Source organism: Rattus norvegicus, chromosome 15 (genome assembly GCF_036323735.1).
Source record: "Rattus norvegicus strain BN/NHsdMcwi chromosome 15, GRCr8, whole genome shotgun sequence".
NCBI lineage: Eukaryota > Metazoa > Chordata > Mammalia > Rodentia > Muridae > Rattus > Rattus norvegicus.
This window is the reverse complement of record NC_086033.1, coordinates 56,963,950-56,981,709: the sequence shown is the minus strand read 5'-3', so window position 1 is coordinate 56,981,709 and position 17,760 is coordinate 56,963,950. Positions and strand designations below refer to the sequence as shown.

Genomic DNA, 17,760 nt, shown 5'->3' with positions numbered 1-17,760 from the left:
CACTCTCAAGGTTGAAGGAAAATAATCTTCAGACCATCCTGGGCTACAGAGCCAATTCCAGGCCAGCCTGAGCTACATAGTGAGATCCTGCTTCAAGCATCTTCACAACTCCACCTCATCTCTGAGAAAGACTCAAGAGAGAGCTCGACTGTCATCCTTGGAGTTCCCACTGTGCTCTTCTTCTCTCACATCCCAACCCTCCCAAAGATATCCAACACCTTCACTTTCCACCCTTTTCATCCTCTGCTTTTCTTAACACTTTTCTTAACAGTGGTCTCGCTGACACACAGCTGCAGGTTACTGTCTGTGGAGATCCTTCAGGGATTGTCTTGATTTATTTGATTTTGATTTTAGTCTTATAAAAAGAAAGTAAGAGACATTGCTTAGTGGTAGAGTGCCTGCCTTGCATGGACCACAGATTTTGTCAAATTTTAAAAGAGCATATTCTACGTACTCATGTGAATGGCACTTCCTTACTTACACTTGCATTTTCAAGCTTGTTGCCATAGCTCACAGTACAAGAATTTTCTGGCCAGAGGACTCGCTGGGTCTTGAGGTATGCATCATTTTCATCTCACAAGATAATGTCAAATTAGTCCATTACTTTTTTCACTCATTTGTATTTCCAGTGGGGCAAGATTTCCTCTGACCCCCTCTTGTCAGTACTTGATGACCTCTGCCATCTACTTTTTTTTTTTTTTTTTGGTTCTTTTTTTCGGAGCTGGGGACCGAACCCAGGGCCTTGCGCTTCCTAGGTAAGCGCTCTACCACTGAGCTAAATCCCCAGCCCCTGCCATCTACTTTCTAAAATCACCATAGCAGCACACTCTTATGGTTTAATCTTCTGACTTACTTCATGTTTAAGCTTTTGACTTCTACCCATCATGAACATTTTTTATGTTCTAATTATTTAGCATTCCAATTTGTACTGATGTGTTGTTTTTAATCCAGCTTATTTGCCTGTTTTTTTTCCTATTCATTCCTTTGTGTTTTGGTAATAATTGACCAGTATCATTTATCTCTTTTCTAAGTACTAATCTTTAGCAGCTACTCACACTGCAAAAATCTACCAGTTTTAGTTTTGTCTCCCTGCCCACCCTTTTCATTTTCTTTTGTTATTTCCAGTGTTGGGTTTGAACCCAGGTACTTGTACATGCCAGGGAGCTGCTTTGCTACTGAGCTATATCCCTGACTACCCTCCCCCTCCCCTTCCCACTCCCCCTCCCTCTCCCCTCCCCCTCCCCTTCCCCCTTCTTCCCCTCCCCTCCTCTTTCTTCCCCCTCCCCCTTCTTCCCCTCCCCCTCCTCTTCCTTTTCCCTCCCCCTCCCCCCTTCTTCTCCTCCCCCTCCCCCTTTCCCTCCGCCCACCCCCTCCTCCTCCTCCTTCTTCTTCCAGTAACAGCGTGAGCTTTATTCATTTAGAACTATACTATGACTGTTTATATACTTCATTTATAGACTTTGGAAGAGCTAGCTACAATAGGTAACTACGAATAAAGCAACAAAAGCAGGCAGTGAACATCCACACCAGATCTAACGAGCTTCCATCTAAGTGTGACGTTAACACAGCACACACATTATATAATACAGAGAAAAGACCAGAAACTGACTTTGTCACGATTCAGGGAAAGCTCCTGGAGTTCCACTGCCCGTGTGTACGGGGCACGTGACCTAAACACACTTCTCTGCAAATACTGTGCAGAAGCCTAACTCTGTCTTCATCAGTTTCCAGAACACTGTTTAATTTCTAGTTAATGAATTCAAATTAGTGAATTCAACACAATCCTTCCACAAACAATACAGATCAACCTGCCATTGTGGATTAAGGCATGAAAGCTAAATGTATTATAGACAGATGTAAACATTACACACATATGTTATTTACAGAAACACGTTTACATGAGTTGAAAAATTATATAGGACACAGGTGTATAATATTCACATTAAAAGCTAACATTATGGAAATATATTAAATATGTGGAAAATTAATGGAAAGAATAGCTCTTTTGTTTTAAACCGAGGTAAAGGCAAATTGATACTTCAGAGGTAACCTTATAAAGCAATCTACCCAGCAAAACTTGTGTAATTGAATAAGCTATTGTCATTGCGGGATTTAAGATTATTCTTGCAACTACTTCAGAAGCATACGAAGGCATCGTGAGGGAGGCACAGGAATGGGCTTCACTGTCCAAAAGGAATGAATTGTTGAGCCAGCAAACAATTGGTAGTTCTCCTAGAATTAATGTTATTTCTTAAAATTGAACACAGAAGCTATAGAAAAAAAGGGTAGCTTCCCAAGTTCGAGATTCTAGAAGACTCACAGGACAATGATGAATATCTGTCCCAACAAACAGCCATCAGACCAAAACGACACAGATAGGAGAAACATGAAAAAACCAAGCTCGGGTCAGAAGGCTCTTCCTGAAGGACATGCCCCAGTGAATGATGGATGGAGGCAGACTTGCTCGCAACATCCTCCACGACTGATGGGAGGCTTAAAGCCAGTCTGAAATCACACCTTTAAGTCTTCTAACACAAAACTAAACAATCCTTTCTTAGTGCTTAAAGGGTTTTTCATTATCATTTAACTCTTTAAAAAGATTTAAAATTCCACAACAGAGACGAGAGAAAATTTTCTTGCAGTCTGAACATTCTGTGAAGCAGGGCACTGCCTGGTTTCTCTTAAACAAGAGGAGAACGGGGCTGGGGGGGGGGGGGGGGGCGGAGGTTACTGTGGGTCAGGGCTCACTGCGGAAACCAGGCTGCTTTGCTGGTCCTGCTCCTCATTCTGTGGTGAGTCAGGATCATCCTGCAATGCCCTCCCTCACTGCCACTGTCCTGCCTTCCTGGCAGGGCCTGGTGGTCCTGAGGAGAGCTTTTGCAGGCCTTGTGTGCGGGGGAAAAACAGCTCCTTTCCGTTGGGGTAAGATTGTGAAAAATGCCTCTCACCAGTCTCTCGTTTCCAAGAACTCCAGGATAATTCAAACACATGGTTAACTGCCAGGACTTTTCTACTATTCATCCTCACAGAATCTGCAAGAGGGAGCCGTGCTTCACGTTCAGTTCCATAACTGGATGCTTGCTTAAGTGTGAGTCCCTTGTGATGGTTGTGGTGCACTAACCCTCCAGTCACATCTAAGGCCTTCAGTACTTTAGGTGAGTCCGACGTCAGATAAACCAGGTCCTTGTTTTTGTTTTTTGTTTTTTTGTTTTTTTTTTTTATGAGTTCACTATAGGCTCGGATATGATGTGAATATCCTTCCAGTTGACCATCCTTGGCCACTTTTATCCATGTTCTTCTTCAGTTGACCTCCATGGTTTGTCAAGTTAAACTGTGGTGCTTTTCACATTGTATAACATGGTTGAATCTGTTTATGAAGTTTCTTAATATCCTTTAACACCATCAAGTCATCAGAGCTACAGTCGATGGTAAGGGGGAGGCCGATATAAGCAACATGTCTCCGAATCCGTTTCCTGTCCTTTCCATCTGAGTTGGACTCCAGTTGGCACCGTCATTATAATGTCTTTCTCTTGCGTTTTTCTTTTCATCCTCCCTTGCACTGTTCCCGCTGCTCTTTGCATTGTTTCTGTTTCATCAGCTTCTTCAGTGGTCGTTTAGATATTGGATCAGTCCCTGAATCTACTCTCGGCTTCTGTCTCTCCTCACCGTCACTCGCACCTGGCTTTCTTTCTACATTAGTAGGATCAGTGGATACTGGCAACACTTCAGATGACATATTTGTTGTTTCAAGCTGCAGGGCTGACAGGAAACGACGGAGTGTGGTCAGAAAGTCTTTCTGAAATGCTCTTGGCTCTACGTGTTAGTCCTCCTTCAGAAACCTCAACTCCCAGGGTGGCTTCTTCTTAAGGTACATTTTTATCCACCATTTTCTTACAGGTTGACAGGTGAAAGAGGTCTGACCAAACTTTGGAACACAATAATAGTCACATCTATGTCTCTTGTCTTTTTAAGATTGTTTTATGTGTATGAATGTTTTGCCTACATGTGTGCATGCAGAGACCGTTGGAGGCCAGAAGAGGGTGTCAGATCCCAAGAACTGGAGTTACAGTTGTGAGCTGCCACATGGGTACCAAGAATCAAATCCAGGTTCTCTGGAAGAGCACCCTTAAGCCACTTCTTCAGTCTCCACATTGAATTTGTCTTCCCTATCCCATCTTTTAAGGCATCAGAAATTATCCGTAGGAACTATAGCAAAGGAATTCTCTGCCTCTGCATCTCTCTCTCTCTCTCTCTCTCTCTCTCTCTCTCTCTCTCTCTCTCTCTCCCCCTTTCCCTTTTTAACACCATATAATCATTTAAGAATCTCCCATACCTTTCAAAGCTATCTATGTCACTATCGATGTGGGTTGTTTTCACATTACCTGACAGAGAAAATGTGCATTGAACCATATCTTTTTCCCAGGCTGCAGAAAAGTTGCATCCCCCAGCCTTGGACATGGTTCTGCTGAGGCCTGACTTTCAGCCAGTGGGGATGTGCGAGGCTGCACGCAAGCTAGAGCAAAGAACTTCAAGACACCGACTGAGTTGTACAATGGAAACAGTTTAGACTTCCAGGGTAGAGCAGCAGGGAGGGTCTGCGTTTTCTACTGGTAGCTGACAGGACAAGTGTCATGATGGAGGCTTGTGTCCCTCTCAACTCTATAGGTTGAAATCCCAATCCTTAAAGTGATACTGAGATGTGATGGATTTGGAAAGTGAAGAGATCATAAGAAAAGAGCCCTCTGGAATAAGATTAGGGTGAATGTCCTTATAAAAGAAGCCTGGGAGTGACCCCACCAATTCCCGCCACTCTATCCAGGGGAAATCTGCTACGCCTTGACCTTGAATTTCTAGCTTCTAGCACAGGGAGGCGTTTCTGTTGCTTATAAACCCACAGTTGGAAGTATTTTGATGTTATAGCAGCACAAGTGGACTACTTATTAATTACGGCTTTCTTGCCTCAGTTGAGGCTTTTTCGAGTGCATTAGTTATCGTAGCATAATCTATGATGGCCCTCAGCAATACAGTATGGCTTTTTGGGCTGTTGTGTTTGAATGGGGTTGTTGCTCTTTGCCTGTCTTTTCTCCTGTAGTGAGTGAGGTTAAAAGCAATGACCACCAACCACAGCTGTGTTTTCTCCATGGGTTCAGGGGATCAAGTTCAGGTTAACTGCCTGAACTGTCATCTCTGACCTCCAAACTAATTCCCAGTGTCTTTCAGAATGAGCTCCTATTCCCACCTATCCCCCAACCCTGTGCCTTTGGAAAAGCCTCTCAGGGAGATCTGCTCTTCAGTATAAAATTTAAAAGTCAACACCTGTCACGTTTCATAAAAACCTTAAGTTTTCATGGTGAGTTTTTTGTAATTTAAAGGTTCATAATTTGGGGAGGATGGACGTACTCATGGTTTTGAGTCTTCTCATCAACGAATACAGAAGACTTACCTGTTTGGCTTTCTTTAATGTCTTTTCTAGGTTTTATCCATAATTGTATCGCATATTTTAAAGTTATACTTGCTCTAACAATGTTGCCTTTCCTTCTGCACATGGTGATTAGTTACTCCATATCCTAGCCACCTCTGTTGTCAGGATACACAAATGAAGTGGATCTGGGAACATCAGTTGTCCTAGCACTTGCTTTTACTCTGTGTATTCCTTTCTGCGGTGTAACACTTGCTACAGTGTTTCCAGTTCCCAGTGCGGCTGGCGGAAGTCTGGGCGATACATTAGTGTGACTCAGTCTCAATTTACTTTCTGTTTGTAAACCATGTACTCGGAGAGGGAGGGCTTCTTAGCACATTCACGTCTGCAGTTTGCCATCTAGTTTCTCTGTAGGAGATATTTCTATAAAGAGAAAAAGAAAGCGATGGTTTCTTAAAGGCCCAGTGAACAGGGCCAACCAGTGCTGGCTTCACAGTTTTGACAAATATGGAGTGATGACGTACGATGATGGGACAGGAAGCAAGCATGAGGGCCAAGCAGGGATGCCACATGTCCGTCCCCTCGGCAGATTTCCTGTCACTCTAAAAGTACTAATTTTTAAAGAGTTTTTGGACCTGTCTCTGTCTGCCTGTCTGTCCATCTGTCTGTCTTTCTCTGTCTCTGTCTCTCAGTGTGGATGTGTATTGTGTAAACATGTACCAACAGAGGCTAAAAGAGGGCTCTGGACCCCCTGGAGTTGGAGGCATCTGTGGGTTGTCCCCTTACGGGTGCCAACCTCTGCAAAAGCAGCAAGTGTTCTTAGCCTCTTAATCATTCATTCTCTAACCTCCTAAAAATACATAGAATAAAAGATTTTAGTAAAGAAGAGATATACAGAGAGCTCTGTAAGTACAGAAGAGGTTATAGTAGCTTGGGGGGCGGGGCATTATTAGCACAGGCTCCATTGGAGGCATGCTAGCTAATTTTATGAAACTTGACACAAGCTATAGTCATTTGAGAGGGGGGGCGCCTCAACTGAGAAAATACCTCCATAAAATCAGGCCGCAGGCAAGCACACAGGGCATTTTCTTAATTGTACTTTATGTGAGAGGGCTCAGCCCATTGTGAGTGGCGCCATCCCTGGGCCTGAGTTCTATAAGAAATCAGGCTGAATCCAACCAGAGCTTCCAGGGACTAAGCCACTACCCAAAGACTATACATGGACTGACCCTGGACTCTGACCTCATAGGTAGCAATGAATAGCCTAGTAAGAGCACCAGTGGAAGGGGAAGCCCTGGGTCCTGCCAAGACTGAATCCCCAGTGAACGGGATTGTTGGGGGGAGGGTGGTAATGGGGGGAGGATGGGGAGGGGAAGCCCATATAGAAAGGGAGGGGGAGGGGTTGGGGGATGTTTGCCTGGAAACCAGGAAAGGTAACAACAATCGAAATGTAAATAAGAAATACCCAATTTAATAAAGATGGAGGAAAAAGAGAAAAGAAATCAGGCTGAGCAAGCCATGAGGAGCGTTCCTCCGTGGCCTCTGCATCAGCTCCTGCTCCAGGGCCCTGTCCTGCTGTAGTTCCCTCCTTGGCTTCCTTTAGTGGATGGTGATTCAGTATACGTAAGCCAAGGAAACCCTTTCCTCCGCAGGTTACTTTGGGTCATAGTGTTTAATCACAGCAATGACAACTCTAAGACACGAGCGTCTATTGCCTAAGTTAGAGGCTGAGGCTGAGCCCAGGAGGTCACGGAGCCTTGCTGGGAAATGGTAACCTGCTCCTTCTTCCGAGTGTGACACATGGCTGTTCAGAGAAGGAGAGGAGTAGTAACTGAACAGAAAGAAGTTTAGGGCGTTACGTTAATCTTCTACTGTCTCTCCTCTGCCTCTTTAAACCATGGTTGAGTCTGAGGCCGTGTAACTGAGTGTGGAGCTCCTAAAACCTTGGCAACAGTAAAAGGTTTTGGAATGCATGAAGACCCCCCAAAAAAATTAATTTAAAACCAACCACCAGATGAATCCAAGGTGTTTGTGGTAGCATTCCCCTGTGTGGCATGACATGACGTCACAGCAGCCATGGCTCTGAACACAGCATGTTATATCCTCTGTGCCGCCAGACCACAATTCCAGTGGATCCTGAAACACCTCATGTCCGAGTCCACACTGTCCCACTGTCCTGACCAGCAGTGCTGATTGATGGTTTTCTGTTCCTACAAACACATGGTGGTCTCGTTACTGAAACGAGGAGTTAATACTTCTTTACCACTTCTCCTCGGCATCCACACGTTGGCATCACCTTTGGACAGCACTGTTAGTCTATTTCATTTTAAAACTCACTGTTGAAGAGTTTCTCGAAAAACCACTAAATGAATTTTGGCCTTGGGCTGGGACAGAATTTCCAACAATTTCTGAAGTGGTTCTATCAAACTTCTCCCACCGTGTGTGGAGTAATTCATGCAAAGCAGACTTCTCAGCACTGACTGTGTAAAATGAGAATATTGACTGACTCCGAGAAAGTTGAAAACACCCTTATGCTGTCGTGTCAGAGCTGAGGCTGTTTACTCCTTTATGTTAAAAGTGGGCAAACACCTTCGTCTCCTCAGCTTGCAATTTTGTTTTCATATTTATTCAGCAAAAAGATTCTATGGATACTGAAGAATTGGTTTAAAGCAAATTTCTCTAGGACTTATTTTGGTAGGTGCTTGATTTATATATTGACTTTGTACACCCATATCGCCAGGGTCACATGCAGAGGTCTTAGGAAGTCCTTCCATAAAGAAGAGCCTGAAAGCACCCTGGGAGCTTTGGGCTTCCTCTCCTAAGTACCGAGGAGTCAGGGGTAACCGTGATTGGCAGTAGGACAGAGGGTGCTTTTGTTTGGAGGATTTCGATCAAACGATTCTGGTGGCTCATAGAACAGCAGCCTGGGAAATTTGACGTCGACCCCTGGTACAGGTTTAGCATAATCCATTCAACCGCTGCCCACGGGCATATGTTCAAGGCTATGTACTGAATCATTATTCAAAGTGTCAATAACTGGAAACACGTGTGCAACTGTCCTAGGGCGTTTTCCAGTTATAAAGAATGAGTTTGATTTATAACAGTTAACTTGGGGATGATTTCCGTGATACATTATAAAGCAGCGAAACAAGATGACGCAAACTGAAATATGGTCCTATTTTTGAAAAACTAATTTAGAAGAGAAAGGAAACTACTCTGTATTAAAAGCAGGAGAAAGTTACGGATAAACAAAGAACGCGTTGTGAACCCCAGCTTGCATGGCTGTCTGGGAAGGAGAGAGGGCGAAATATGATTTGTCTTCCATCATAGGCACCAAACCCGGGGCGTGTGCATAATTGCAGTGGCTTGTTTGTATTTTTCCTGTGTGAGACAGTGTCTCACGAGGTAGCTCTGGCTGTTCTGGAAGTCACTCTGTAGACCAGGCTAGCCTCAAACTCACAAAGCTCCACTCTGCCTCTTGAATGCTAGGATTGAAGGCAGTGCCACCATGCCCAGCTAATTACTATCTATCTATCTATCTATCTATCTATCTATCTATCTATCTATCTATTTATAAAAGAGGTCAGCTGGGTGTGGTCGTTCAGGGCTTCAATCCCAGAGTTTGAGAGGCAGAGACAGAGGTAGAGGCAGGCTTATCACTGTGAATTCCAGGTCAGTCGAAGTCAATTAAAGAGATTCTGTCTCTTTAACAGAATCAAAGCAAAACAAATCAAACAATGAGGGAGAGAGAGAGAGAGAGAGAGAGAGAGAGAGAGAGAGAGAGAGAGAGAGAGGGAGGGAGGGAGGGAGAGAGAGAGAGAGAGAGAGAGAGAGAGAGCCTAAAATGTTTCAAAATGATTAGCATAGTCACCTGATGCAGAATTATGCAGACAGACATAAAAGCCTAAGGAACGCAGGGGGAAATGGCCGCTGCCAAGCTGAAGAACTTTTTCTACAGGTGATACAGTTTCACTGTTTTCTCTCCCATTTTTCCTTCTTTAAAAAAAAAATTGAAAAAAGAAATCTCAACATTTTATTTACTCAGAAAAACCAAACCAATGACACCATCATCACCAACAGCAAAACAACTGCTAAGTCCATCCCTGACTGAAGCAGCCGCTCCTCTGCCTCCAGTGCTGCCCAGCCTCCTCTTCGCCCCGATCCTACACTAAACAGAGCTCCAACTTGCACGGTATGTATATCCTATCGTGCCTCGTTCTATGAATACCCCCGCACACCGCCACACTCTTTAAGTGTCTGCCACATTAATTCTGCTATTTTTAGTTTAGTGAGTGCAAGCCGTTGTTTTCTCCAGGGGCCTAAAGCCCATCCTAGCATCCAAACCCTCCCCCAAAGATCTAACTAGAATGTCGAATCTACTGGCATGGCCAAGCAAACCCCTTTAGAGAAGGGTCACTTTGTCCCACTATGTTCCGCATTTCCACTGCCAGCTTTAATCCTTGCTATTGTCCTGGAAGCCAGGCAAGAAGTGGCTTCCATTCACAGAGCCAGTGTGGGGCATTCTGCCACAGACTGGAGCTTCCTGATAGCAACAGAGATGATGAGACCTCCTCCACCCCCTACTGTCAGTTCCAGGTGGCAAGGCTCGTCTGTCAGCAAGAAGCCAGGCACCACTGCTCTAGTGAGCAGCCAAGCTGGAGCAGTGGCCAGAAAGACATGACCTTCAGGGAGCTACAGGGTGAAGAGAACACAGCATCCCCAGGGACAAGACAGATGAGCAGCCAGCCAGACTATTGTTTAACCTTTATAATGAAAATAAGCCAACATATGGCACTGAGAAGGACTGAAGACAAGCTACCACAGTGAAAAGGCATAATCCATTGTCTCCAGACTGGAGTCAGTACTTGCACCCAGATTTTCTCTCTGAAGGAGGATCTAGATAGCCCTCAAAAGACACTAGCGTTGTAAGAAATGTTCGAAGCAGTGGTTCTCAATCTGTGGGTTGCGACCCCTTGGGGGGGGTCACATATCAGATACCTGGCAAGTCAGATGTTTACATCATAATTCATAACAATAGAAAAATTATAGTCATGCGGTAGCAACAAAAGTAAGTTTATGGTTGGGGGGTGGGTGGTGGTGGTCACCACAAGATGAGGAATTATATTACAGGGTGGCAGCATTAGGAAAGTTGAGAACCACTGCTCTAAAGGGACCATGACTCCTTTCTGCAACAGTCCTGTGGCGTTGGCCCAAGCTCCTCTGAACACTGCCAAAGGAGATGCTCAAACATTCTCAGAGATAATGAGGCACGGGCCACATAATCCATGATCAGAGAATTTTAAAAACGCACCAATGTGGCAGTGGACATGCAGGGGGCGGGGTGGCGTCTGTTGTGACAGGATCACAGTTCAATCCCCCCACCCTGCTCTTCACTTCCCTTACTCCACCACTCCAAACTCGCCTCCCTCATTCTTCCACAGAGCTGGATGACGGCCCTCTCCAGAAAACTGCCTGTAGGTCAGTCTTCATCTCAGAGCCAACCTCCTGGGGGAATTTGGCCAGAAACAGACAGATGTTCCTGCTATGTAAGATAAATCACGGGGCTGAGGATTTAGCTCAGTGGTAGAGCGCTTACCTAGGAAGCACAAGGCCCTGGGTTCGGTCCCCAGCTCAAAAAAAAAAAAAAGATAAATCACAAAGAAGGGCCTCAGGGGTCTCAGAGTCTGCTACAATAATACGAATTGGTTGATCACACGGGCAAATGAACAGAAGGACAAAGTTAGGAAGTTTTCTTGTTTGGTTTTGGTTTTGTGTTTCCAGTGGCTGAGGTTGAGCCAGTCGCAGGCTCTCCCCATTAGATCAGCTGAAATAGCACACAGGCAGCCAGTAAGCCATGTTCTTCTGTTCCCAAACGTCTTATTTCTGTACCTGACTAGATGAGGTCCTTTGCACACTCGTCAGAGCTGGGGGGTTTACAAGCTGCTCTCTTCACTCTGATCAACAGATCTGTGATGAATAAATCTAAAGTTTTTCTTTTTATCCAGAAAGACCGAGAAATTTGAACAATGGCTCCACTGGAGATGGTATTCTAACTTCTGAATAGAGATGCTTTGTATTTTAATACAGTCCAAGGTCTGTCAGTTACCTCAGGGTGGGCTGAAAAGCCATGAGATTCTTCTGACCTACTGTTTGTCCATGAGGAAAAATAACCCCACTATGTAGAATGCCCAGGGACAAGAAGTGAAAAACAAAGGTGAGTTTTGTTGAATCTCTATAGTGATAATTACAGCATTTGCAGAAGAAATAGTTAAGAAAAATCTTGAACTAAAAATAGAATAAAATGCATACATACATATATAAGTACATAGGTAAATAGATACATTGACAGCTGATAGAAATGCTAGATGGGGCTGGGGATTTAGCTCAGTGGTAGAGCGCTTGCCTAGGAAGCGCAAGGCCCTGGGTTCGGTCCCCAGCTCCGAAAAAAAGAACCAAAAAAAAAAAAAAAAAAAAAAAAAAGAAATGCTAGATGGGTGGATGGGATGGTTGGATGGATAGATGGATGATAGATAGATAGATAGATAGATAGATAGATAGATAGATAGATAGATAGATAGATCGATCCAGTTATGCTGTTGTTACATGCTTTGCACTGTTTGGTGGTCTGCTCCTTCGGACAAAAATACTGATCCGAAGGAACAATATCTGAAGGAGAATGACTGGAATTGATGCCCAGCCAGAGTGTGATATTAACAAAATGCATGTGCCATGGTCTATGATGCCCTTCTCTCCAAACCTGTCTCCTCTTCTCTGCCCATGTTTCTCATTTTTCTTTTCCCAATGGCCTGGGCTGTCAGACTCCACTTAGATAATCATTGCACAATGCAATTAATGACTTTGTTTACAAGATTCTTGCTAGTATTTCATTTATTTATCTGGCCCTGAAAAGCCAACCGGGTATGGAAATTCAGGCTTCAGCTGCCTTCCTCTCTGGCGTATGGTATTTATGCCTTTATACAAGCTGTTTGTGTCTGTGGGTCCATGGCATTTCACAGATGAGGGTTATCAGCACACACCTACAAATCAACCATGAGGACATTGCTCCAACACAAACTGTTATTAGGAAAATGATCACGGCAAGAAAACAGTAACAAAGAACAGCTTCAGGCGAATGCCAGCTGGTTACTGCTTTCTGGAAAGGTTTAAATTCTAACCCCCAGAAATAAGAATTTATCAAAGGCTGTCACTCTGAATGAAATTAGATTTCTCTTTTAGTGCTAGTAATAACTTGCTCCTGAAGAAGCAGAGCTCAGAAACACTGGGGGAGGGGCTTCATCTTATTACTTCTAGTGCAGGGGTGAGAGTTCAGAGCTCGGGATGCTTCTGTCTCCAACGTGGTCCCTCACATGTAGGCCCTCCAGGTACTCGCAAATGCTAAATATTTTGCATGTAGTATTATTTGGCTGAACTGTAATGATGTTCTCATTCCACTCTTCAGGTATTCGTCTCTAGAGCTTTCAGAGTACACGCCACAGCAAAGGACGTAGGAACCACGTGCAAGAGAGTTTTCCCTCTGTCTGTCTCTTTCATTTGCATTATTTAGCTCCACTGAATGGGTACAGGTTTGATGATTTTGTAAAGATACAGTAAGATCTTTCAGTGTGCTGTGTCTAGTATAGAGTCATGTTGACGCCTGGAGCCAGCTCGTAGCGCACATCTACAGTCCAACCACATCTACTTGAGAGGCTTGGGCAGAGGGTCAGAAATTCAGAGTCAACATGGGCAACATAGAGAAGCCATTTGACAAAGGTGGGGGAGATGAGAGAGGAGGATGGGGAGGGAAGGAGAGGGAAGGGGAGGACAGATACTTAGTATAGGGTAGGTATTTAAATAGCAATATTGTGTCCACCTAGTATATGAGTCAAACACATTCCTAAATAACAATGGATTTCTGCCCCCTCCACCCAAAGACCCTGGGTCAGGGTCAGGGTCAGGGTCAGGGTCAGGGTTAAGGTTAGATGATGTTATCAGAGTTGCTGCTGCCTTTCTTCTAACAAAAGACAACCATCAAGTTGTGGAATATTAGAACCGACAAAGATCCTAAAATCATACTTACTTGACTATTAATAAAATATACACACAAGTCACCAACTGTTCCAGCAATTCTGATCTTTGTATCAACTCATTAACAACTAGCCTCTCACAATGGAATTTACTGCTTGATACTTGACAATCACACTGAGCAAAACAGAATCAGCCAGCTTTCATAAACACAGCTTCAGGGTCACAGCACTAGCTGAATGAGTGAATTTTCTATTGGTTGTGTGACTCAAAAAATGTTTTGATGGATACTTTTCCCCACCTACATTGGGATCAAGCGCCATCTCTCCCTGAGACTCAGAAAGAGGAAGACAAGGACCCATCTCAAAGATAACTAGAAAAGAGTTATAGAAACAGAACAAAGAAAAAGTATAACAATTCCAGAGTTTATAAATCCTAAAGCTTAGCATTGACTGGTTAGTAATTATAACACAGCATATATGCTGTGACTGTTAGCCCATGTATCATGTGTGCTCCAACATGCACTCGTTTGTGCTCTAATCATTTTACAGTCAAAGATCCTCAGGAAATCACTCCACAAAGCTAATGAAGAAATAGCTAAGTTCTTCTATCTGTCCATTTTAGCTCAACTTCCTCTCACAGTTTACGCTCAGTACCTGTGTGCAATCCAGATCTCTTTCATACCTTTCCCTTTCCCCTCCTGTGCTCTATGAACAAGGTGAAAATAAAAACGTATTTACTTAGTTCATACATCTAAGGCAGGAAGAATGTAAATCATGTGTTGTGTGAAGGTACAGGTAAATCGTCCCGTTTATTTAATCTCCAGAGCCACTGTTTGTACTTATCACACTGGTAAAATGAAAGCAGAAAATGAGAAAAAAAATAAACTTACTGATATCCTATAGTTCCCAGATCACTTCAAGTCTCTGAAGGAACTGGCCTCCACCCAGTTGGCTCTCCTTCCCAGGACACTACTCCTGCTCTATGAGAGACACCCAAGTGGGAAGAACGCGGCCCATAGGCCCCTGGTGTTACCTCTGAAAGGCAAGGCCATGCTTCTCATAGAGGATGATGGCTACCAGGACTCCAAGGCCATAAAGCTTCATCCCAACAGTGACTTGTTGAGCAGCCAAGTTCCTCGGGCAGAAAGTCCCAGATAACTAATTGCTTAAGAGTCTTCTTTACACACTGGTTAAAGTATAACAGCAGCTTCCCTCTGGTTTCTGTGGCTCAGTTGACTTAGCTTCCATTTCCACAGTCTAAAAGAAACATACACATACAATTAGGTCGTTTGATAACTGAACCCTCAAACACACACACACACACACACACACACACACACACACACACACACACACACACTCCACCACCACCACCACCACCACCAACAACAACAACAACCATTCATGGTGAGGGCAGCCACTGTGTCTAATTTAGACAATCTTAATCCTGGCAATGGGGCATGACGTCATATATAAAGTTCATGCAATAGAACAAAACAAACTCAAAAAGGTTTACGTGTTAAGTAAATTTGTGATTTTTGCATTGGGCCTTATTCATAGCTAACCTTGGCCTCTTATAAATGCATTGTAACTTGTGGATAGCAGTGTAGACCCACCCAGGAGAAGATTAATCCCTCAGAGAAAGCCTGGAATATTCTCGGAGGATATGGTCTGATTCACTGAAGACTCACAGTGATGAAGACTGATGAGAAGATCCTGGTCTGGGTCATGCGGAAGCCCCAGTGAGGAAGAAAGCTGCCTTACCCTGACCATCCTTGTCAAGGTCTTCAACTTAGGTGATGAGATAAGGTGAGTTCTTCAAAACGTGGCTTCGGAAAGCTGAGCAGCAGAGTTTGAAAAGGATTGTAGAGTCTCCATTAAAACATCTTTCTTTAACTATATGGAATGATGGGTCTGCCACGGTGGTTGCCACTGGACTGGTACAAGCAGTAAAGAGTTTATGTAGCTCTGAATTATTTGTCTTCAGAGAATGTCATCAAGGTAGCCACCATCTCAATCAAAGCCACCACCCTTCACTGAGCACCATCTAACATTCTGTTTAGCCTCAGGTAGCATCTTCGTTCTGTAAGCAAATAGAGTCATGACAGCCTTCCCCACATTCTGACTTGTACATACACATTTAAATGTTCCTGAGATTAGGGCAGGGAAATTTGCAAAATAGTCCATTCAGCTTTTCCACAATGAACACTTGAGAAAAAAAAATAGATGCTTCAGCTTCCCCTGAGATTTAAACGCACCAAAACAAAGTCTGTGGTTTAAGATTACTTCCCCTGAAAATTGTTTTTGTAAAGCAAAACACGGGAAGGATAGATCATAAATCAGTGGGTTTGCTCTCCCACAGGCATGTGTGGAGAGATGACAGAGTAGCGATGGCGAGAGAGAGACATTGATCTGAATAAACCTTTTGAATAGGGTCATACTGTGTTTTCACATCCCCAAAATAAAGGAACATAAATTCAACTGATGAATACAAACAAGAGTAAATAAATCTGTGTTTCAAGTAAATAACAGACATGGAGAATAGGAGGAGGAAACCAACCCAAGTAAGTCTTCTTTTTCATTGAAAATAAACCATTTTTCATGCAATATATGAAATGGCCATGGCTTCCTCTTCCTCACCTCTTCCCAGGTCTTCCCCACCTCCCCATCCTTCCACCTCCATGTCTTCTTCCCCTCTCTCTTTAGAAAACAAACAGGCAAATTAGAAAACAAACAGGCAAAGCAGAATAAAACAAAATAAGAAAAAAGCACAAGAAACACACACACACTCACACATATACACACGCAAACACACACATACACACATGCAAGCACACACACACATACACACACACACACACACACACACACACACACACACACACACAAAGTCAGACATCATAATATACAAGCTAAAAACCAGTAAGGTAAAACAAAACAAAAAGGCCTAAACAAAACAATGTGAGACAAGAAAAAGCCAGCGAGTTCCTTTTGAGCTGGTTCTCTACTGCTGGGCATGGGGCTGCCCTTAAGTGTGGTTTGCATGTCCAGTGAGACACCATTGGAGAAAACGAACTTTTCATTTCGAGCAGTTAGAGCTTCTTGGTTAGGTATGTGAGCTCATGTTCACTTATTTCTCTGAGCAAGGGGACCCCATCTAGCTTGGACCTGCGCAGGCCCTGTGCATGCTGGTACAGTCTCTGAGAGTACATTTGTACTGGTTTTTAATGCATACGTATGAGAACATGTGTGCTTGTGTCTGTACACAAGGATATATATGTGTGCATGAGTTTTATCTTTTGGTAGCACGAGGTAAGATATTCTGACAAATATAGTAAGTATTGTGCTATATATTTTATGTTCTGCATTACCTAAAGAAAGTATGAAAGTCAATATATTTTGAATTATAGCTCTTTCTACTGAAGGTATCTGGAAATTTCCTTTAGCAACAATCTACAGGGTGACATGACCTTTTATGTTCTTTGTGTCTGACAGTATAAGCTAGGGGTTGTATCGCTGTAAGGAAACATCATGACCAAAAGTAACCTGTGAAAGAAAGGGTTTATTTGGCTTACATATACTGAATCAAGATCCACTGGGAAGCCAACGCAGGAACTCAAACTGAACAGGAACCTGGAGGCAGGAGCTGAGGTAGAGACTATGGAGGGTGCTGCTTACTGGCTTGCTCATCATGGCTTGCTCAGCCCGTTTATAGAACCCAGGACCACCAGCCCAGGGGTGATACCACTTACAATTGCTGGTACAGGAGACAACTTCCTGAATGGAAAACAATGGCTCAGGCACTAAGATCAACAATGAATAAATGGAACCTCATGAAACTGAAAAACTTCTATAAGTCAAAGGACACCATTAACAGGACAAAACTGCAGCTTGCAGATTGGAAAAAGATCTTCACCAGCTCCATATCTGACAGAGGGCTAATATCCAAAACATATAAAGAACTCAAGAAGTCAGACACCAGCAACCCAAATAACCCAGTTAAAAATTGGAGCACAGAGCTAAAGAGAATTCTCAACAAAGAATTTTCAACAGAGAATCGCAAATGGCTGAGAAGCAGTTAAAGAAATGTTCAGCACCTTGGTCATCAGGTAAATGCAAATTCAAGTGACTCTGAGATTCCACCTTACGCCAATTAGAATGGCTAAGTTAAAAAGTCTCAGGGGACAGCACATGCTGGCAAGGATGTGGAGCAAGGGAAACACTCCTCCACTGCTAGTGAGAATGAAAACTTGTACAACCTCTTTGGAAATCCATTTGGCAGTTTCTCAGAAAATTGTGAATAGGTCTACCTCAAGA

At 43.6% G+C, this 17,760-nt stretch overlaps 1 protein-coding gene and 1 pseudogene across 2 annotated transcripts in view; both read right to left on the bottom strand.

Moving 5' to 3' along the window:
- Cpb2 (carboxypeptidase B2) overlaps positions 1-14,582 on the bottom strand; it is a 48,837-nt gene extending 34,255 nt beyond the window's left edge. The window contains exon 1 of one of the 2 annotated variants that reach the window (NM_053617.2): positions 14,477-14,582. In NM_053617.2, the coding sequence (NP_446069.1) occupies positions 14,477-14,547 (71 nt within the window). In that variant the 5' untranslated portion in view covers positions 14,548-14,582. The other variant, XM_039092945.2, reaches the window with a different exon arrangement.
- Positions 1,373-14,472, bottom strand: Trmt10a-ps1 (tRNA methyltransferase 10A, pseudogene 1; annotated as a pseudogene).
- Positions 14,583-17,760: the final 3,178 nt, after the last annotated feature.